The 21,928-nt window shown below is 54.9% G+C and overlaps 1 protein-coding gene across 1 annotated transcript; it reads left to right on the forward strand.

Annotated features, from left to right (window-relative positions):
* Positions 1-2,501: 2,501 nt before the first annotated feature.
* LOC142043406 (relaxin receptor 1-like) lies at positions 2,502-21,920 on the forward strand. The gene is made up of 18 exons (XM_075054568.1): positions 2,502-2,550; positions 8,557-8,703; positions 9,496-9,588; positions 9,702-9,807; positions 10,398-10,469; positions 11,291-11,362; positions 11,779-11,850; positions 13,069-13,140; positions 14,978-15,052; positions 15,308-15,379; positions 17,227-17,298; positions 17,492-17,563; positions 17,907-17,978; positions 18,087-18,158; positions 19,592-19,821; positions 20,199-20,609; positions 21,043-21,258; positions 21,589-21,920. Exons 1-18 carry the CDS (start codon positions 2,502-2,504, stop codon positions 21,774-21,776), a joined length of 2,163 nt encoding a protein of 720 aa, XP_074910669.1. The 3' UTR covers positions 21,777-21,920.
* The last annotated feature ends 8 nt before the right edge of the window (positions 21,921-21,928 follow it).

Here is a 21,928-nt window from a genome sequence, read left to right on the forward strand (position 1 = left end):
CACCTTTGCAACAGTTTGCTACCCAGATCTCCCTGTTTTGCCCACAAGCTACCCAAAATCCCAGCCCAGCCCTCTGTGTGGTGAGGAGATTCCTGGAGGCAGGTTCATCAGCTCAGGCCCATCATTTGCTGCTGGGGTTTATAACTTTCATTTCTGTGGTGCACACACACCTTCACATGGGGTACTGGGACAGGGGCTCCTGAAAACTCTGCGGAAGAAAAAGTGTCAGTCCCTGAAACACACTTTAATTTTAGAGCTTTGATTTCCTTTTTTTTTCTTTTTTTTTTCCACCCCTGGCTGCAGGTTCAAAGTCTGTGCAATCACTGTCATCTGGCACCTTGGCATCCAGCAGCAAATGCCTGAGTTTGAACATTAGGGCAGAAAAGTGGGTTTGTCTCCTGACACCAAGCCCCTGCCCAGCCCTCAAGACCAAAGTGAGTGCTTTAAACTGCAGCAGTGGAATGGCAAAGCCTCTGCAGAGGGTCTAAGATTTGTGTGCACAGAACTTTTTTCCAACAGCTTCTTTCCTTCTGTGATAAAATGAAATATTTTGCCTTTTCCATTTCCTCTTCCCCCACCAGCCTCACCCTCTCTGGCTTTTAGCTTCAAAGTTCCCTTAGATCTTAAATAATTCTGATTTAGAGCCACAAACACTTTATGTCATGCTCTTCTGGAAGCTGTTCCCTGCTTCCTTGTGCCACGATCACTGTAGGGCCAGCTCACAACGGGAGGGAAGGCTGCATTTCTGGGACCCTGTTTCCTTCAACCCAGAGAGAAGGGCCATCAGTACCGATGACAAGCAGGAATAGGGATAGAAACAGTCGTTGCGTTGTTTTAGAAGCATCAACAAGAATTTTGGTACTTTATTGACAAGCTTTAAATGTGTTAGTATGAATGTGCAAATAAAAGGTGGGATTAAATGGCATACATATTGCCCACACTTACGTCTTCAGGTCGAGGAGAGGTGGGACAGTAGGTCCTGTGACCTGAATAAAGATTTGCTTTCCAGCAGCAGGGGAGGGGTTAAATTTTTACAGATTTTCTGGACCAGTAACAAGCCTTTGGAAATGCTGGGGAAAGGAGGCTCCAAGGAGACCCGCACTCACGGTGCAGATGGGCTGGGAGCTGAGCACGCAGGGCAATGCCGTGGCAGGGGTTTGCTCTCCGGCTGGGACCCGCTCTCCGGCTGGGACCCCCTCTCCTCCCTCCCACTCCCCAACTGTGAAACGCTGATTCCTCTCCCTCCTCCTCAGGGCTCGGCTGAATTTGAGCCCAAGAAGCTATTCCATCCACGGGACTCCCCTTCCTGTGCTTCCTACCGTCCTGGTCCATGGGGTTTCCATACAGCACGAGGAGCTGAGGATGGGTTGCACCCGTGGCCGGCAGCCTGCAAAGGGGCAGCTGTGCCACCACTTGTCCCTGGCCTCTTCGGAGCCACCGATGGCACAGCCAGGCTGCCTGGGGGCAGCCCCGCAGCAGGAGGAGGGAGGACCTGTGCCCAGGGTGGGCTGCACAACTCCCCTCTCCATCCTCCTCTCTGCTCCTGGGACAGGGGCAGGGTGAGCACGGAGGGGACTGGGATGGGTGCGGGAGGCAAAGGGACAGGGAGGGAGTCCCAGACAGCACAGGGATGGGGACAGAGGGAGCATGGCATCAGGGGGGAGAGAGGGAGGCCCCTACCCACAGCCCTCTGCAGCCCACCTGGACCCCAGCCCACAAAGTCTGAGTTACCCTGATGTGCGCTCAGGTGAAGGCTCAGGACTGGTGACTGCCTTGTGCCCATTGGGGCTGCGTCCCTGCGCTGGGATGGGGCAGAGATTCCTGTGGATGCCACTCCTGGGTGATGTCCGTGGGGCCACTGGACACGGGTGGGTGCAGGTACTGACTGCAGATCTAGCAGAGAACCATCTCGGGGAGGAAGCATCCCTCCTCCTTCTTCTCCTCCACCTCCTTCTCCTCCTTCTTCTCCTCCTTCTCCTCTTACTCCTCCTCCTCCTTCTCCTCCTCTTACTCTTCCTCCTCCTCCCCAGGCCGCCCCTGGGCTCCCCTGGGGCGCACACCCCAGGGTGCCCCGCGGGCTGGTGGCCCAGCACAGCCCCACGCTGCCCCTGGGGTGGGAAGCGCCGGCAAAGGGCTGCACCCTCCTGGTGGAAGGACTGGATTCATTACCTCCTCTCCTTCCTTCCTTGCCACACAGATCCCCTCGCTGGATTTAACTCGCGGAGTCCCGCACAGGCTGTGAGATGCACCTGGCTGCTGCTGCCCCAGCACCTTCCCCGGGCTGGCGATGGCCGCACGGCGTGTGACTTCCCAGGGACCAGTGACAACCTGTAGCATCCTCGGTGCTGGTGCGTGTGCTCCCGCAAGACATCGGTGCATTCGTGTACGTTAGCAGGAGAGGACCCGCGGCATCTCCACGTTCTCCTTCCCTCCTCCCTCTGCCACCCAGGAGGTTTCCGAGGCTTTCGGGGCTGGGGACTGCCGCGCCAGCAGCTGCTGACATGCGGCTGCTCCTGATCATTCTGCCATCGCTTCTCTACGCCGCTACAAGTAAGTGGCTGTCTTTGCAGGTCACAGCATCCAAAGTGGGGAAGAAAACAGGCCATTTGACTGGGGCATTGGGTGTGGGGGTGTTGTGGAAAATTTTGCAGTGGGATTTCAATATAGATCCTGCCACATGGCACAGGGAAGCTGGCTGCCTGAAAAGAACCGTGCACCGCCAAGAAAGTGCTGTCCTGTGAGGAGAGTTCGTGTGCCTGGTAATGCGGCTCTGTACTGCTTACTGTTCACTTTTTCTGGGCATCTGTGTTGCCTGTTAAGCCAGAGGTAGCTGCAAATTGTGATTCTGCCTTTTATTCAAGAGAAGAGAGAGCACGGGTGTGGGAGAGGAGCAGGAGCAGATGCAGCCGCTGCGCCGACGTTACGGTCTGAAAGGGGAGGGAGCGGTGGACAAAAACCAGATTGAAAAGCGACGCTTCTTGCTGGAAGTTAGGAAGGGGGACAGTGGAATGGCAGGAACTCTGCACTATTTCTATTTGAGTCTGATTTGTTGTGGTTTACTTTTGTGGATGGCAATGCAAACTGTTCCCTCCCTGCCTGCCCTGTGGGAGAGATGGAGGGGGTTAAGCCTTTCTCTCCAATCAAACAGTTAATTGTTTGTCTCCTTTCCAGCGGTTTGCTTTAGGTGCAGCTCTGTATGGGAAATGTAAGGGGAATTGTGTGCAGTGCGCCATGAGAAGGGGGTTGCAGTCCTGGGGGGGGTGGCGGGGATGCACCGCGGTGTGGAGAACCTGGGTGCTAGAGACTAATGGGATGGGTGATGCATCACCCCAGACCACGTCCTGCGGCTCCGGGACTTTGCTGGCAAAACTTACGTGGTTTCTTTGCAGAGAGAGGCAATGCGGACCAAAGGCGTGTTTCATTCAGCCTGTTTGTTTCTAGAGAATTTGATCAAGGCTGTTTTCTTGGCAATGCGTGGTTTCGTTTACAATCCTGGGTGGCCCTCCTGAAAAGTTGAGGCAGATGCTGAGGTTAATCCCAGTTACATTTGGCCACCTTTGCTGGCTGTGCTTCCTTCTGTGGCCCTGCAGAGTTGGGGCAGGAAGGTCCCCGCTGCGGCACAGTGCCCGTGTCCACCCCGTCCCACCTCTGCCAGGGAAGGTCAGTTTAGCTAATAGGCTGCATCACCTGAAAATCACCTGTATTCTCAGCATTTTACCTTGCCTAAAATACACACCTTTCCTCTGTTTTGTTTTTTGTTTTGGTTTGGGTTTTTTTCCCACTTTCTCCTCTCCTGTCTCAGGTTGTTTCTCTGATATTTGTCCTGCACAATCCCTGGTTTCTCTAGCCCTGAGGGGGGGTTAATGCAGAATGAGGTCCTATGGGGGTTGCTGGAAAGCAATAGTTTGGCTGGGAATCTGGGGCATTGCTCCTGAAAAAATATAAACACAGATAGCTTTTATATAAAAATATATATAGGTATAAACTCTTCTCTCTCAGTGTTTACATAGCTCTATATGCAGATACACTGTCTGCAATAGGAACCTGGAGGCCCTAGAAAGGTTCTTGTTGCCTTCTGTGGGTCCTACATAAATTCAGACTAAGAAAACAGCCAGAAACCTGTGTGACATGACAGTAGGCAACAGGGAGCCTCCCTGGATAACTAGAAATGGAATGAACACTGAAAAAAAAATCCCTCCGTAGGGACCCAAGCTCAAGTCTCAGGGCTGGGGTCAGATCTGCTTCCATTCGCAGGACTTGGAGAGGTTAAGGGACATGCTTCCCTCTGCAGGGCTGCAAGAGAGCAAAACCCAGGGGTCCTGCACCATCCCGGCCCCCTTGGTTTGTGTTTTCTTACTCTTTCATCACCCAAAACACTGTCTTAAGGAGACACGTTTTTCCTAACAAGCCCAGCCCCTCGCTGGCTGCTGCCTCTGCTGCTTGCAAGGGCAGGACCCAATGGCACCTCCAAAATCTTATTTCTCCTGCCAGCACTCCGGCCTCTTTCAAGAGTTTTCCCATTTGGACAATTTGCAGTGAGACGCTCTTAATTGTCCTTAACCTTTGTCCACATTTTAATTCACTGGTTAGGGGTTTATCTTGCCGGGATCTCGCGGAGCTGTGCCAAAGCTCAGCTCCCTGCCAACGTGAGCGGGGATGGACCAGCTGAGATAGCAACCGAGGGGGCATGAGGACCACCGTGGGCACGCTTAAAAATACGCACGCAAGAAAGAGCATTAAATAGTTTAGCAAACTTGCTTCTTGGCAGGTCAGCTTGACCCTGGTCCATGGTCCTCCAGGCAGGCTGAAGGCTGTCTTTAGGCGTGCTTGGGGATCTCTTTGCACTGGCTGCAGCACGGCAGGAGCTGCCCCTGCACCTAATGCAAACCATTGTCAGTGCGTTTTGCGTGTGGGATGCTGCGTGGGAGTCAGCTCATCCCCATGCACACGATCGTGGGGGTCCTGAGCAAATACCAGCTCCCCTGCAGTAGCAGGAGCCCTCCCAGCATTGCACCCGTGGGCTGTGGCAGGGTCCTGTGCAGCGCTCAGTGCTTACAGCGAGCACCCATGGGAAGGTCTCATGCTGAGGAGCAGCTTCCAGCTTCTCATGGGTACTTCACACTGATATACAGTGCAGACTGGAACTGTTTTGATACAGACGTCATTTTATTTAGTTTTTCGCACATGCTTTTATTATTGGGTGTGATCTGCCAGCATGAGGTATTTTTAATAAACATGATAAAACTCTTTTATTGAAGCGTTAACACTCAACACTTCTAATAGAAATAAACTTACACTTAAACTTGGCCGAAATTTTTATTGTATTTGCTGCCTTAAAGAAACAGGTGCTTAGGAAAAATCAAAAGGAGCCGTCACTCATGATGAGTTTGCCTTTGTCCATCTTGCAACACATGAAATTGTTAGAGCAATTGCTTGCGCATGGCCTCTATGAGATATCCACGTACCAGAGCTTTCCACTGGTTTTTATCCCCTCCTTGGATGGACGTCCTTACTCAGCTGCCGATTCAGACCCGACCGGTGACCGGTCTCAACCTGCTGGCAGAGAGAGCAACTCCATGGGCACCAGCCCCGCTCCTTGTAAAGCCTTTTCTGTACGCTGCTGCGGTGGTGGTTTTAGTGTAAAAAAACCCAAGTCTTGCAAAATTAACTCCCCTTCCAGCTCAGTTATAACTAACAGGTAGAAGTGTAAAAGGTGGATTTGCCCTTTTCCCCGCCCGCCCTGGTTTTCGGCAGCAGCCCAGCCCTGTTCAGTGTGGCTGGCTGGGAGGACGTGGCGTGAGTCACAACGCTGCTGGAGGAGACACCTCCGAGTGAGGTGTTATTCCAGGTACCAGCTTCATTCCAGGTGAATCGTTTTGTGCTGTTGGTATGCTTCTGTTGCTTCCCAGCAGGATGGAGGTTGGTGCCTAGAAAGCCCTATTCATTTTGGAGCAATGCAAGCAGAGAAGGCCACGCACAGCGTCATGCACAGCTGGTAGACTTGCCCCAAATGTCTGCAGGAGCCTGTGCCAGGGAGCAACATTGGCTGGCTCCATCCAAGGGCACTGCCGATCCTTTTCTCATTCTCCCTGTTATATTTCTGTAACAGTCCCTTGTTCCAAAGCTGATGTAATCTGGAGAGCACCAGCCCTCACCATACCCCTCTGAGCTTTGGGTGGACCAAAATTTGCCCTTTACCAGTAAGACACTGTGGTGCTAAGCGACTGCCCATCATCATGCAGGAGATCTCTGTCTGTGTCTATCCTCTTGGAGACGTTTGGCTTCATAAAGCAGAATCGTGCCCAAAAGTATTTAAAGTCACTGAGACTCTGCACTAATGAGAGGTTTTGGATGAGGCTGTCCAGTAATGAGCCATCCCTGGGCAAATTCCCTGGGAAATACCGCAGGAGCAGGAGCTGCCTGTGCTGCCTGCACCACTCACCAGAGAGAAACAGCCAAGTGCTGGCTCGTGTCTTCCTTCTTTTAGATATATGTGACATTGGCATGGCATTTGCGGGCTGGGAAGAGACCTCCAGCACAGCCAGCGGTGACTTGTCTGTCACAGCCTGGGTTTGTGTTTGTTGTGTTATCAGAAGAAAATAGATGTTCTTGCTCCCAGCTAAAGAAACAAAAGATCATGCATAAACGAATTTTCAGTGATAAATCTTTGCAACATTTAATAGCAGATATGCTTTTTAGTGTCCCAGGCAGATGGTAATTCATTTGACAGTTGTTACGTATTTCAGTGTTCTGCAGTAGCACATGCCATACCCCTGTGGGTTTAGACATGTCTAATACAGAAGTATAGCCACAAGCATTTATAAAAATCTAAAGTTACCTCTTGGTTTGCAAAAAGACTAGTCAAAGGCAGGCTCTTCCAAAACAGAGGTCTCTGGAAGCCCAATGTGCTATACAAGTTGTACTAAGGCTACAACCCAGAGTTTTTACTTTGGTGTAAAGATGACATGGCCCTTTCTGGCAGTGCGGAGCCCCTTGCACAGGAGCTCCCCAGAGGGTTGGGTCAGGGGTCCCCAGTCAGGGAGGGAGAGCTGCCCCCCACCAGCTCCTGCGCCCTGGCAGGCGGCTCCCCAGGCAAGGCAACAGTTCAGTCTTCAAAACCTTATAGGAACGGGGTTTCCCTTCATGCCCCAGGCTGCCCCGTGGCTGGGACATGGGGTCCCAGCCAATTGAAGGTGGGAGACAAAGAGGAGCAATGGTGTGGGTCTGTTAAAAATGTCACCTGGACCTGCTTTGTGGCTTCAAGTGGACAGAGATCCTTTCCAGAGGTGCTTGGGATAGCTCCAGTTTTCAGGAAAGATTTATGGAGCCACAATAGACTCTGTTTCAAATCTCTTTGAATCATGGTGATTAAATCCATCAGGTTTTGCGTGGATTTGGAGTCCTCGTTTTCCCCAGAACAAACGTCCCAGATGCGTCAGTAAATCCTGGGGCAGGCTTGCGGGGCTCCTGGCCGGTCAGAGATGTCTGGGCAGGGATTCAGGCAGTGCACACTGTTTACGTCTAGCTCAGCTATTGTAGAATGTGGGGATATTTCTAGTCTAATGGAAAACTTCCTCAGGTCCAGGCACAACCTATTTGTGGGAAAACTCCACTCGTGTGGACTGGGCAGCCGCGGTTCGGCTGCCAGGCCGGCCGGGGAGGACCATCTCCGTGCGATGCTGCCTGCCAAGGCATTGCGAGTCCCCACCAGTCACCCCTAAATCCTATCCATTCCCGCATCATGTCACAGTTCTTGCTGATACGATTGTTACAGGGGTGTGTGTGTGAGACAAAGTGCTTTTAATTATAGCATGCACTGTTAGCCATTAATAGCCTGGCAGCTGGAGAAAATCCTGAGCAACAAGCTGGGTCCCCCTCCCAGCTGTGTTCCCCTGTGCCTGATGGCTGCCACTTCCCAGGGCCCTGATCAAAGCGGGCTGTGGAAACGTTTAGCTGGATCTGGAGCATGCCTCTGCCGTGGATAATTGCAGAATATTAATGAACAGGGCCCTGCAGCTGGCTGTCTTTGATGGCTCTGATGGAAAGGGCTCAGCAAAGGGAGAGCTGGAGCCACCAGGACAGCTTTGCAACCCAGGACGGGGGACAAGGGTGGCCGAGGAGGGTTGGGGTGGCTGGTTTGTTGGGGCTCTCCATTTCCATGAGCTCCTCAGCAGAACTGCCTCTGCCCACATCTCCTAGCTTCAAGGCAGTGTTTTGGCAGCTAAAAGCGCTCAAGAAACAGGAGTTTGGGTCATTCTTTTCCCTGGGGCGTGCTCCTGCCTCCTCGGTGGTCTCCAGGACCCCATCATCTCACGCTTGCTCCGGCTGGAGCACGGTCTCACAGGGTACCGCTGTGGCAATGCTGGTCCTCGTCAGCAGTACAGGCACCCTTCAGCCCCCCAGCCCTGCTCTGCCCTGAAAGTACCGGAGCTGGGCACGAAGCAGGATGTGGCCCCAGGAGCTCAGCACCCCAAAGGCGACAGCGCAGCATCTGTGAGGGGTCCAGGGGTGGGGGGCTGCTGCCCCAGCTCTGAGCACCTCGTCTTCCTTGGGCAGAGCCTCCTCTGATCCACTCCCGGCGGGACGGACACGCGTGTCCCTTGGGACAGTTTCCCTGTGGCAACCTCTCCATCTGCCTGCCCCAGGCCCTGCACTGCAACGGGGAGGATGACTGCGGCAACGGAGCTGACGAGGAGAACTGCGGTAAGCAGCAAGCCCCTCGCAAAGAGGGATGCCCTCAGAGTGAGGAACTCCCAGACCTGGGACCACCAGGATCTGGGACCACAAGTGCTTCGGAGCAGAGCTTGCTCTTCCCCTGGGAGCAATGACGGCGTGAGGAATCCTGGATCTGCTTCGGCATCCAGCTACTTCCCTGACTCTTGCATTTTCATCCCGGCACAGTGGCTGTGCGTGCGCCCCAGGGAGGAGTTCATCCCTCAGGGATTCTCCCAGGCTGGGGTGCAGGAAAACCCTTGTTGCTACGAGGCTGGGGCAGTTATTTCTGGGCCGTGGTGGAAAGGCAGAGGAGCAGAGGGGCTCTGCACTGTCAGTCAGGAGATTTGGGTTCAGCAGATTTAAAGACACAAAATGAGTTCCTTTTTTTGCACAATATGTAGTGCTATTGTGGAGCAATTTGCTCAGGGGTGCTGAGTCCAGGAGTGCAAATGAGGTATAGACTGGACAAATTCATACTATCTGGGAGCTGATTAACTGAGTGGCTTGGATGCAGCACCTGACTCAGGGTGTCCCTAAAGTGGGCTAGGTGGGATGCTAGAAATAGAAGAAAGAAAATTTTATTGTGATTGTGTTTAGAGACATGCCACGGGGCTGGATGAATCTCTCTTCTGCCCTGGTACAGCTGCGGGGCTGGAGCCACACCTCAGGCTTCGTGCGATCCAGCACCCTCTCCCAAGGCTGCCGGGGTTTTGCTCCGCACCGATGTCCGTGCGCAGCAGCCGGTGCCTCTAACGGTGGTCCCCGCTCTCTGCCCCGCAGTGGATGACAGCGGCTGGCTGCAGATCTTGGGCAACATGCTGGCTACGAGGAGCAGCGGCAGGATGGTGGAGGAAGATGAGGGTGATGCCTGCTGTAAGCTGTCCTCCCCCAGGCTGGGCATCCTTCTTCCCCACCCCATGGGTCTCCCCAGCCCCACACGGACCCCCTGTGCCCTCCCCTCAGCACATCCCTCTGCTTGCCCGCAGGGCTGGAGCTCTTCCCGGAGCGGTGCCGGTGCTGGGGAATGGCTGTAGACTGCACCGAGCGGGACCTCGCCGATGTCCCCCGGGTCTCCTCCAACGTCACCAGGATGTGAGTAGCAGTGGGTGCAAGCAACCCTCTCCCCTGGGAGAGGCACGAGTGGGACACACGCTGCTACCCAGCAGGAAAACAAGCTTAAAGGGAAGGAAATAAAATCCCTGGCTTTTACTTGTCCTTGGATCCAAAGAACCTTTACCGTGCCAACAGACCCCTCTCTGCTGAGCTTCAGCTGCTTACTGCAACCCTCCCACAACAGCACTGAGCTGGAAGCAGGGAACGGCCGGATCCTTCCCTGGGGCGAGGACTGGGGAGCCTGCCTTCACTGCTAAGCCTCCGACCAAGATGTGTGGGGTCAGAGACTGTTGGCAAGGTTGAGGCCTGGGGTGCCTTTGCACACACAAAGCAAGGGCTAGGAAGGGAGGATAGTGTGGAAAAACTCATCTGCAGCAAATAATGCTTGTAGATTGGGATAGGCAGTTAGCAATGTAGCACTAATGAAGAGCAGCTGCCTTGCGTTTTGTCTCAATTGCACAGGAAGTGGAGGGTCTAGTCTTCACTGTTCTCCTTTGATAAAGGTCTCTTCTCTGTCCTAATCTGCTGGTCCTGGGTTTGATTTTTTTTTCTTTTTGTTTTCCTGCCAGGGACCTGAAGAAAAATAAAATCCCTTCTCTGCTGGACAATCAGTTCTCCAGGTACAAGAATCTGCAGAAGCTGTGAGTATTGCCTTCTTTATCCTGTTCTCTGGCTTGTTTGTGGTAAAAGGGGAGAGCAGTGGATGCACAGGTCAACAGTGGCCCTGTGTAGAGGAACAAGCATGTGCACCTGTGGGGACAGGTTTGCTTGGGACAGTGCACCCTGAAGGGGCACTGCATTTGTCCAGACAGCAGCTTTTTTCAGCTCCTGGAGCCTGTGGTGCCCACTGAAGTCAGCAGACACCTGCTAGGGGCATTGCGAGCTCCTGACATACTGTCCCCACTGGTGGGCAAGCAGGTCGTGGAGCAGTGCCCGTGTTAGCTGATCACCCCGAGTGCACGGTGGTGTGAGACGTCTCCTGAGCAAGTTGTCCTGCTCTGGAGAGCTGGGACCCTTTGGTCGCTCAGCCCATCACCTTTCTCAGCTGCTGCACTGGGGACTTCAGGGAGGGAGCCTGTGGAGTGGAGAAGAGGGGTGTTTGCTGTCGTGGGTAAGATGGCAGCTTTGTATGGCAATAACCACGTGAAGCAGCTCACAACAGCCGCTTGTGACCATCGGGCATCTGTACTTTCAGCTTCCTTCCCTTTGCATGGAGTAAATGAGGCAGAGAGGGAAAACAGCCTCTCCAGGGTTACTTGAGACAAGGAGCCTGCAGAGGAGCTGGGGCTGCAGCCCGGACCTCTGTCCCCCAGCACTACTGGTGAACGCTGAGCAGGCAGCAGCCAGCCCTGCGAGCCGCGTACCTGGTGTCTGGCAGATGTGGGCCCATCCCGCGGACCCTGAGAATCCCTTAGAAAACATACTTCTTCAAGTCTCTTTTCTGTTCTCTTGTTTTAAATAGGTTTTTGCAAAACAACAAAATCCGGTTGATCTTACCCAAAGCCTTTGCTGGACTTTCTCAGCTTAAAATGTTGTGAGTAAAGGCGTCTGTGTTACGGGGCCCTGGGGAGGGGAGCCCTGGGATGGATGCAGTCCTCTGCTCCTCTTGGCTTGAAGTCTTGCAGTACAGCCAGCTCAAGGTCAGGTTTTGAGCCCTTTTTCTTGCTCCTGCAAGAGTCTGTATCAAGCATGCTTTAAGCTGGAGTTGCATGTATTTGGGGCGAACATGGGACAGAGCAGAGGCATTTCACCTCCTGCAAACGCAGCTGTTCCCATCCCCGTGTTTTCCAGCCTGAGCTGAGATCCTGCACTTGAGCCACTAAGGGAGATGGTGCCAGGGGCACCCAAAGCCAGGGGCTGCAGGCAGCTCGGGAAGAAGAGCTTTAGCAAAAGCAGATTTAATTGGCAGCAGTGTCTGAGGATCACTCTCCTCCTCTGCACTGGTTCCAGGTTCCTCAGCCACAACAGGATCACACAGCTGAAGCCCCGGGTTTTTGAGGACCTGCATCGCCTTGAGTGGCTGTGAGTTCCTCCTCTGGTCCCAGAAGATGTGACTGATCCTGACTTTCCCTCACATTTACCATAATTTCTTTTCCTTGATGGGGAGAAGAAAAGCAGGCACGATGGTTTCAGGGTGTGTGTGGCAGCATGCCCGCAGTGGCAATGTGTGCAATGCCTGGCTGGGTGTCCACCTCCCCACCTTCCCCCCAGCCCTGTGGACCGGGGCACAATTGGCCTCAGCTGCAGCTCTTTTATGAAACTCCTATTTGAGTTTCCCTCCCCTGTTACTGAGGCCAGGCTTAATATGGACTGGACGTGGTCTTGTCCAAAATCTCATTATGGCTGGCTGGTCCCCACGGGTGCTCGCCATGCCGTGCTCCCTTTGCCGGTCCAGAGCTGCCGTGGCAGTGGCGCGGTGCGGTGATGGGCTTTGTGCAGAGACAGCCTCAGCTCCCGGGCTGGAGCGCCGGAGGTTCGTATGTAAAAGGCTTGAAGTGCACTGTTAAACATGGAGACTTGCAGCTCCATCACCTTGAAAAATGCACACCTGAATTGCAAGTACAGCTAGTACCCTTCTCTTCTGTTTATCCTCAAAAGCTCTGTTTGATCTGGGCCCATATGGTGTGGGGTTTTACACACAGAGCTTATAAAGTTATTGCTACAGAGGAGAAACCGTAAGGGCTGCTTTACAATACGGCTTGTTCCCCTTCTGCATTTGCAGGGGCAGCTCGGGCAGGTCTGTCACCCCCCAGGCTTCCCTCCTCTTACTTGCCATGGGACCAGCCTAGTTGTGCCTCAAATCAAAGAGGGAAAACAGAGGATGAGCAGCTCGCAAAGGGTGGTCTGTGGTGCAAACAAGTCAGAGGACTTTTGAGAAGCCAAGCACGGCCCTGAATTCCCTGAACGGTTTCTAATTTATCTTTATTTCGCAGCAGAAGAGAGGAAAAATCCAACAGACTCTGACTGTGAAGGAATCCAGACTCTGCAGCTGGATCTAACGCTTCAGCCAGGGCTGCCTGGGCAGGATTCAAAGGCGGGAGTGGGGGGGAGGCTTCAGAGGGGGGAAGCCCCCCGCCTGGGGATGTGTGTCCATGGATGCCTGCAGGGGAGAAGGGACAGAGCCCCCTCCTGCCGGGGCAGCACGAGTGGTCGATGCAGGGGCTTGCCCTACCGAGAGAGTCCCAATGCCTCCTCGCCCTCTCCAGGTCCACCCTCTTACTTCTCCCCTTCTCCTTCCAGGATGCTGGACAACAACAGGATTGCCCAGGTCGTCCCCGCGACGTTTGCAGGGCTGAAGTCGCTGTATTTCCTGTAAGTAGGGGCAGGGGCAGCTCTCCTGTGGGGTTTGGGGAGACCCTGCTCGGTGGGTGTCTGCCTGGTACCTTCTGCACCCCTTCTTCAGGCAGCTTCTGGCCTTTTGGGGGGCAAGTCGAGGATGCTGCGGCTTCCTCGCCCTCCCCAGGGCATGAGGGGTAATGGTACCAGGGAGATGTCTGTCTCGGTCCCATTTCCAGGAGCTGGCAGGGGAAACCAGCAGTCTTTGCTGGTGTTGCTGCTCCTCTGTGCCATCTCCTGCTCTCAGCATGCCCTAATTAAAACTAGTATTAATTGCTTTTGCTTAGGACAGGGACAGGCAGGTCCTTGAGGAGTTTGGCCTGAGCAGAGCCTCAGCACTTACTGATGAGCAAGGTGGGTAGCAGTGCCTGCAGTTTGGGTTGCTGACTGCTTTCCTTGAGTTGGCGACTGCAGACAGGATCTGGTGCTTTCCCAAAGTACTGCCCCTCTGCTGGGTGTCTTCACACCAGATTACTTCGAGCCAAGAAGTTTTTAAGGTCCAGCCATTTCCAAGCTGGAAATACAGGATAACAAGTTTGCTTTAACCACCATAAAAACAATTTTGCAGTTGCTGTAAGATGATTTTAACACCTTCTCCGTAGTCCAGAATATAGATGGTGGCAGCCTGGAGTCAGCCTTAGGGGAAAAGTTTTGGCTGTTACAGTGGAAAAAACACATACGTGTGTGTGTGTGTGAGAGTGCACCGATGCACATATATACTCATATACATCTGATCACGTTTTAAGCTGTATTCCCTGGGTGTACATCTGCAAGGAGAGTGCTTCAGCTGTGGCTGCTGGTCCGGTCTCACACTGTCTCTGCTGGAGATGTAACTGCTGGAGTTGGCTGTAAAAGCCTGAAAGTTGGTTTTTGGGGTGTGTAGGACTTGGGTAACTGCTGCAGCTGTGCCTGGTGATGGGGGAGCCGTGGGCATAGGTGGATGGAGGGCAGCCAGGGCTGGCAGTGGGCTTGGGGAAGGGGGGCTGTGACCCCCGGATTTTGCTCCTCTGCAAAACCTGGGTAGCACTTGGTGTCCACAGATCTGTCCCTGCTCTGTCCCTGGAGGAGAAGCCGTGCAGGCTGTGGTGGGACAGAGTTCCCCTCAGCCACACATTCCCACGTTGCCGGCAGCAGCGCCGTGCCGCTCTGCTCGGTGACGTACTCTGTTTATCCTTCTGCATATTTTTTTTTTTTTTTTAGCAAATCAAATAAACTAAAACTGCGGTCACAAAACGTGCAGTGAGGAACACTATGCACACAGGCATGTGCAAAGGCGCTGGGAAAAACACCAGCGGGAGTTCAGGCTATAAATTTGCCTTTACTGGCTGTCGCTCCAGGGTCGCTTGCTGCTGCTTTCATGCACTAGTCTCCTGGTGACGTGCCCGTCACAGCTCAGTGGAGAGCATCTCCCACAGCCGCTAAATGTGCCCTGTATCGTTACCTTTACTTCTTTTCCAAAGAAGGTGAATGAAGTTCTGTGCTGCCATTAACAGCCACGTGTGCTGGGCCTTTGCCTGGGGCGGCAGCGGCCGAACTTGCTCTGGTTTCACGTGGCCGTGGCTGCTCTGCTGGGGCGCACGGGAGCTGGTGCAGCCACAGCCACGCTGCTCCGGGCTGGCCTCACCATGGGCCCTGGGTGAACAGCTCGTACAGTGCAGCTTTCCCTCTGGGTGAGGCCACAGACCAGCAGAAAGCCCTTCTGAAATACTGCGTGGTCCAGGAGCAGCAGCAGAACCGCATCCATGCACAGGGTTGTGTCCCAGACAGATGTATGGTGCTGTGACCTCGTTTTTCCTTATTGCCTCCCGACCAGGTACATGCTGAACAACTCTTTGACTCAAATACCCAACACCTCCCTCTGCGCAGAGATGCCGAAGCTCAGCTGGCTGTGAGTACCCTGCCTGCGGGCAGTGAGACTGGGCTGCCTGCGGGGTAGGCAGGGGCTGCTGCAGGCACTGCTCCTTCTTCCCAGCCGGGCTTCTGGAGCACAGAAGGGACAGAAGGGGCTCGAGGCATCCCGCAGCAGATGGGGTTAGGGGCGAGCAGGAGGTGGGATCGTGCTGGGCAGCACCCAAGCGTGGAGGGGATGGAGGGGAGGGTCTGGGGAGGTGGGGGGATGGCAGCCACAATTGCCTTTCTGCAGGGAGCTTGAAGGGAACAGGATCCAGGCGGTGCACAGGGCTGTCTTCCAGGAGTGCCGCGACTTCACAGTGCTGTGAGTACCTCGGGGGTCCGGTCATGGCCCCTGCTTGCTGGTGCAGACCCCATCCCTTTGCGGGCACGTGGAGGGAGGAGGGTGGATAGCCAGCACTCAGCTGGGCCCCCAATTTCCTGATGCTCTGGGCTAGAAAAGGGACTGCTGTCTCATGTTTGATGGTTCCAGCCCATATTTGTACACAGCATTGACAGTGCAGTCAGCTTCATGAATTTTGTAGGGACTTGATCAGGGGCTCTGTGCTGGAGGGTGGCCAACTATAGGTTGGGGAGCTGGTGGGCTTGCCCCAGTGCCCTGTCACCAGCCCATGGGGGCTGCCCAAATCAAATGGGGACCTTGTCAGGTGGGAGATAGTGGCAGGTCATGGCATGGAAAAAGCTTCCTCTGGTGTGGAAATACCAGAGCTCGCAGCCAGTCCAGACCCTTCTGCTGGTATCCAAATCCCCTAAAAATATCCTTGAGGAAGGCCATAAAGCGCATGTCAAACAGCGTCTGTTTCCTCCCCTTGTGCCTGGAGCCAGCTCCTGCCCCACTCCCTCCTGGCCCCAGGGCTGAGCTCTTATCCAGGTGCTGACAAAGGCAGAGGATTCACATTGATGATGCACAGGCCTCTCCCAGGGTTTAGTTTTCCTGCCCATGATGGTCCTCTGTCTCCCGAAGAGATCTGTGCAGTCCCTGGAGTCCCAAAGAAATCTGTGCAGTCCCTGGAGCCCCAGGAGATAAGGACAGAAAAGCTGCGCATGGTGCGGATATTCTCCAGCAGCACAAGGCTGCCAGCTGCCACAAGGTGGTGGCAGGAGAGCAGAAGTGGGATGGGGAGCCAAGCCATCCTCCCAGGGGGTCGGCAATCATGGTTACCCTGAGTACTGGGAATGCCCTTGCCCTGTGCCAATGCTGCTGGATCAGAGTAAGCAAATAAATTGAGAGGTTATCAGGCCCTTGGAGAAGCCCAGATAGGCATTAAATCCCCAAAACGTACACCATTACAGTTTTTCCTCCAGTGAGAGCTGCTCACAGCCTCCTGTGACGGGCAGGCGAGCTGCTGTCCTGCTGCCCGTCTTTTCTTCTGCAGCAGAGCCCGCTGGCTTTGATCAGCAGCGTGTTTCCCAGGGCTGTTGTGGCAGTGCTATGGAAACATCCATACGGGCAAGATGGATGGCGTAAACATGCCTTGCTGGTCACACCAGCACAGGAGACGGCTTCATGAGCAAATGCAGCAGTTGAGATGGGGGCTCGTGTGTGGGCTCTGTGGGGTGAGCCGTCCTGGCTGGACTACCCCATCCTGCCCAGCCATGCCATGAGCCACGTTACAGTGGGCTGCCCTGGTCAGGATCTGAGCCCTGCTGCTCGATGTGAGCCTCTGCCAAGGAGCCGTCCTTGGGTCGTGGCACTCACAGGGTCTCCCAGTGCCTTCAAGCATGTGCCGTCCCGCAGGGCTCTGCTCCTGCTGCTCTGAAACAGTTTGTGTTTCTCAGGGCACCATTCTGGGTTTTTATTTCTGAGCACTTTAACCAGCTCTGCTCATCTTGCACACTTCTGATGGGCTCTTCTCTGAGCTGTGGGCTTGTGCGAGATGGTGCCTCCCACCTGCGAGCTGGGCTCTGGCTTAGACCTTCCCCACAGCAGCGGAGCATTTGGCTGTGCTGGCCTGAGGTGCTGGAGGTGACACTGGCAGCTTGGTAAATTTGGGAGGGATGCAACAGGGCTGGGTGCACCCCATGGGTGAGCCCTGTGCACCACCAGCACCCCCAGCTGCTCGCGGCCAGTCCGGAGGTCGGACGATGCTCCCAAAGGGTGTGTGGGGCTGTGCCGTACCCATGCGCTTTCTCCTCTTCCTTCTTTTCCAGGATCCTGCGCAGAAACAAGCTCAAGTGGATTCAAGATGGGACATTTTCCAGGCTGAACAGACTGGTGGAGCTGTAAGTTTCCAGCCATTGCCTGCCCTGATCCCACCCCCCCTCCTGCAGGCAGGGGTTGTGCTGGGGGCAGGCGTGGGGGCTTCGCTCAGGACCCTGCTCTGCCTCCCGCCCAGGGCACCTCACTGCTCAGCACCCCCGGGTGCAAGGCTTGGTGCCCTCAACCACTTCTCAAACACAGCTCTCCTTCCCGCAGCGACCTGTCATCCAACAGACTAGACCAGCTCCCCTCTTCTTTATTTAATGGCCTGGCTGAGCTCCAGCAGCTGTGAGTACCAGGGCTGCACTGCCCCAGGGGGGACCCTGCCCCCCTGCAAGTGATGGGGGGTCCTGCAGGACCCCTGCACCCCTGCAGCGTGGTGGGTAGATGTTCTTGCTGCACGGTTTGTTTGCCCACCAGAGCCGCGGTGGCCCCAGCAGGACATGGTCCTTCCCGTGGGTCTCCCCGCAGCACGATGCCAACGCAGACGCTCCGCTTTGGGGCTGCGGACCCATCCTGGGGGAATGGGGAGTGCTGTGAAAAGCCATAGAAAGACACCCCTTTGCCCTCACTTCCAGCTACTCTGATAGCTTCCAGGTGGGAAAAATACCAAAGGCTCATCTCTTTTCAGGAATATTTCCTACAACCCCTTGAAAAAGATCCTCCCCAGCCAGTTTGAGAGCCTGCCCCAGCTACGGTCTCTGTGAGTCCAGCAACATCGCCGTCCCTACAGCGCTGGCTCTGCCTGCAGCAGCCCCAAACCCAGCCTGGGGCAGCTCACGGTATCCCCTGCACCGATTTCCTTTTGCAGGAGCTTGGAAGGGCTGGAGATCCCCAACATCCACAACCTGACCTTCCAGAAGCTGACTAACCTCTCCCACATGTGAGTGGGGGGAGTGGGTGGCTGCTGCTGCCATGGCACTGTGCCCAGGGGGGTGTGGGGAGGGAAACCGATTCGCTCCTACACCCGTGAGCAAGTTATTTCAGCCCACTGGAAGCCCTGAGCATGATGGTACTGCTTAAATCCCCGTGGGGCAGGAGGGTCTCTCCTAGCTGGGGCTTGTTTAGAGCAAGGGGAGGATTTTGCCCATGCACAGGGAGCAGTTTGCAGAGCTAGCGCGTGCCCGATCCTGGTGCATGTGCGATACAAAATGTGACCTGTATTTCTGAAGGGGCATTTTGCATAGGGGATGTGGGCAAGGTAGCCTGTCAGCCAAGGCATGCACCCGTGCTAAGCTGTGCGCTGAAAGCTGTGGTTAAGTAAAGCCATTAGAGGCCCTTTTCCTTGGGTCTGAGATAATGACCCAAGAACCCCAGAGATGTGCAGATAGACAGGCTGGACAGGCATCGCACCCAGGGCAGAAACAGGACTGTGCAGCCAGCTGTGAGTGCTTCAGCTTCTCTTTGGAAGGAGAAGAAAAAATGATTAGTTTTTTTCAGATGCACATTTTAAAGTACCTGTAATGAAAGACAACTGTACATCTTGGTTTCCTTAATTGGTCTGTTTGCACTATAAATATGGTACATTTTCTACCTGACTTGCTAATAAGCAATCATTTTCTCTCCTTTTATCTATAATTAAGCAGCAATGAGCCTCACATTGCAGTTTTGTAGTTGTTTTCTAATGTAGAATTTTGCTAAGCTCATATGGGTTGGCTTTTATAAGGCTTGAAAAGATTAATCTGAAATAATATGCAGGGGAAAAAATGTGAATACCTGTTAATGGAACTTGAAGGATTTGAATAATGGATTGATTTTTAAATGTTAGTTTGTGAGAGTCACGGTTTGGAGGAAAACACTCTTGTTTTTATCGGCTGACAGATCTGAATAGTGGCAGATTTAAGAGTGTGGCTGTGGTATGTGATCCAAAAAGCACTGGGGTGCCTCCAGCTGGGTTTGCAAAGGCTTTGGGGTGTTGCTTATTTAGGGTCCGAAACCAGCTGCAGTACTGTGCAAACGGGGACCCCCCCTCGCTCTGTGTCCCCTGCAGATCCCGGCCCCGGGTGCTGTCGCAGGGAGAGCTGTGAGCTGGCATCGCCCTGTCCCTGCTCCCACCCTCTGTTGCTGCTGGCTCCTTCCTCCCCCTAACCTCCCCATCTCCCTTCCCCTGGTCTGTGTAAGCACCCAGGCCTTTGGCTAGTTGGGGGGGGGGGTCTTCTCCACCCAGACAAGGATAAAAGATAGCCGAGGGGCTGGAGGGAGCTGGTGCGGGCAGGCAGAGTGCAGGGCACGGGGCAGGGGGGCTGTGCATGCTGGACCATATTTGCTCCTGGTGCTGATGGCAGTCGGGAAACCTTCCTCCCCCCTCCTTGACAGCTACTTCAAAAAGTTCCAGTACTGCAGCTACGCACCACATGTGCGCAGCTGCAAGCCCAACACCGACGGCATCTCCTCCTTCGAGAACCTCCTCGCCAACGTCATCCTGCGCGTCTTCGTCTGGGTCATCGCCTGCCTCACCTGCTTCAGCAACCTCTTTGTCATCTGCATGCGGTCCTTCATCGTCACGGAGAACAGCCAGCACACCATGGCCATCAAGTCCCTGTGCTGTGAGCTGGGCGGTGGAGGGGCAGGGACCAGCGGGGCGGGGGGTGCAGAGGGAGCTGGGACGGATGAGCTGCCCACCAGCATCTCCCCAGCGAGGAGCTGTCTAGCTGATGCCAGCCCTCCCCAGCATGGCTGGGGCCCCTTTGTGCTGATGTCAGATGTGTTTCTGGGCATCCTTCTGTGCCTGGAGCATCTCGGCCCCTGCCCTCAGGCCTGTGTTCACAGGCACCAGCAGTCAGCTCTTTTCAAAATACATATATATGCACATAAAGCTGAAAGCTGCCCAGTTCTACAGTGGCTTTATGGCCATGGCATTAATGCAAAGGGCTACATTTGCCCACTGGTGCTTTTTTCTCACTGTACCTTGTCTTCCCCACAGGTGCAGACGGCCTGATGGGCATCTACCTCTTCCTCATCGGAGCCTTTGACATCAAGTACTCGGGCGAATACAACAAGCATGCCCAGGGCTGGATGGGCAGCATCCAGTGCCAGCTGGTGGGCAGCCTGGCCACGCTCTCCTCGGAGGTGTCAGTCCTGCTGCTGACCTACATGACCCTGGAGAAATACTTCTCCATTGTTTTCCCATTCAGCCACTACAGAGCTGGCAAGAAGCAGACCATCTCGGTGCTAGCAGCCATCTGGCTTCTGGGCTTCTCCCTCAGCTTCATCCCCCTGTGGTGTAAGGAGACCTTTGGGAACTACTATGGGAGGAACGGGGTGTGCTTCCCGCTACAGTCCGACCTGGGCGAGCGGCCCAGTGTCCGGGGCTACTCCACCACCATCTACCTGGGTAAGGCCACCTCGGGACACGGGGATGGGGATGATGTGGGGCAGGACGGGCTTCCCTGGTGGGAGTGGGGCTGTTCAGCCCAGCCATCCCCTCCAGGGTGCCGTGAGAGCCCGCACCACCTCTGTTAGCGGGATGTCTGACTTTATGGGGTGCTACCATCCCGCTGGGACCCTGTGAGATGGGGTGTCAGCTCTGCCCTCCATCCCAGGCTGGGGAGGGTCCTCGCTGCAGCCTGGTGCTGTGCCCAGCCTCGCCCCAGAGCTGGCCATGGGCATCACCGTGCTAAGGCTGGACTCGGGACTAGCCAGGGGCTGCTCTCTCTGCCCCATCTAGTGATGAAAACAGGAGTAGTCCTGCTGCTGCCGGCCATGCTGATCCCAGCTCAAGAGGTTTGCACTTTGCTATGCTCAAAGCAAGATTTCTCCCTCTCCAGGCTTGAATCTTGCAGCCTTCGTCACCATCGTCTTTGCCTACTCTGGCATGTTCTATTCCATCCACATCACTGCGTCTAAAACAGCGGAGAGAGGCGCCTGCTCGCGGGAAGTCGCCATTGCAAAGCGGTTCTTCTTCATCGTCTTCACTGATGCTCTCTGCTGGATACCCATCTTCCTCCTCAAGCTGCTCTCCCTGCTGCAGGTGGAAATACCAGGTGAACCCCCATTCCCCACAAGGCCCTGAAGCAGAGCCCACCGCTGGGTGCTGCCTGCCATGAGTCCCTGGGTTGGGGGGCCCCCTGATGTAGGTCCTGCTGAGTTTGGAGCTCTCTTCACCCACACATGGGCTGCAAGAGGAGACGGACAGTGGTACTGGTTTCCCGGGGCCCTTGCCTCTCCCAAGGGAGCAGTAGTTACGAGCCCCCCATTTCAGCCTGTGAAGGGCATCACCCCGCTTTGTGGCGTGGGCTGGAGCGGGTGGGTTACCCCTGGGCAGGGGCCAGCCCCCTCTCAAGCCGCTTAACGTCGTGTCCTTGTTGGCACAGGCACCATCACCTCTTGGGTGGTCATCTTCATCCTGCCCATCAACAGCGCCCTGAATCCCATCCTCTACACCATCACCACTGCCTCCTTCCAGGAGCAGGTGAAGGGCTGTTTGCAGACCAAGCAGCTGGAGCTGCACGTGTCCCACAAGAGCTCTACCCTGGTGACGCTGCAGGCCAACAGCACTTGACCCTTCCCCGCGGCACAAGGATGCCCGTGGCTCCCCAGCCTGCCAGGCACTACCTCCAGCTCCACAGCCCCACAAGAAAGCGCACTGCTCAGCTCTGGGATGCTCCTGTGTTGGAGAATCACTAAGCACGAAGGTTTCCTCGTCAGCCAGCA

Source organism: Buteo buteo, chromosome 22 (assembly GCF_964188355.1).
Source record: "Buteo buteo chromosome 22, bButBut1.hap1.1, whole genome shotgun sequence".
Lineage (NCBI taxonomy): Eukaryota > Metazoa > Chordata > Aves > Accipitriformes > Accipitridae > Buteo > Buteo buteo.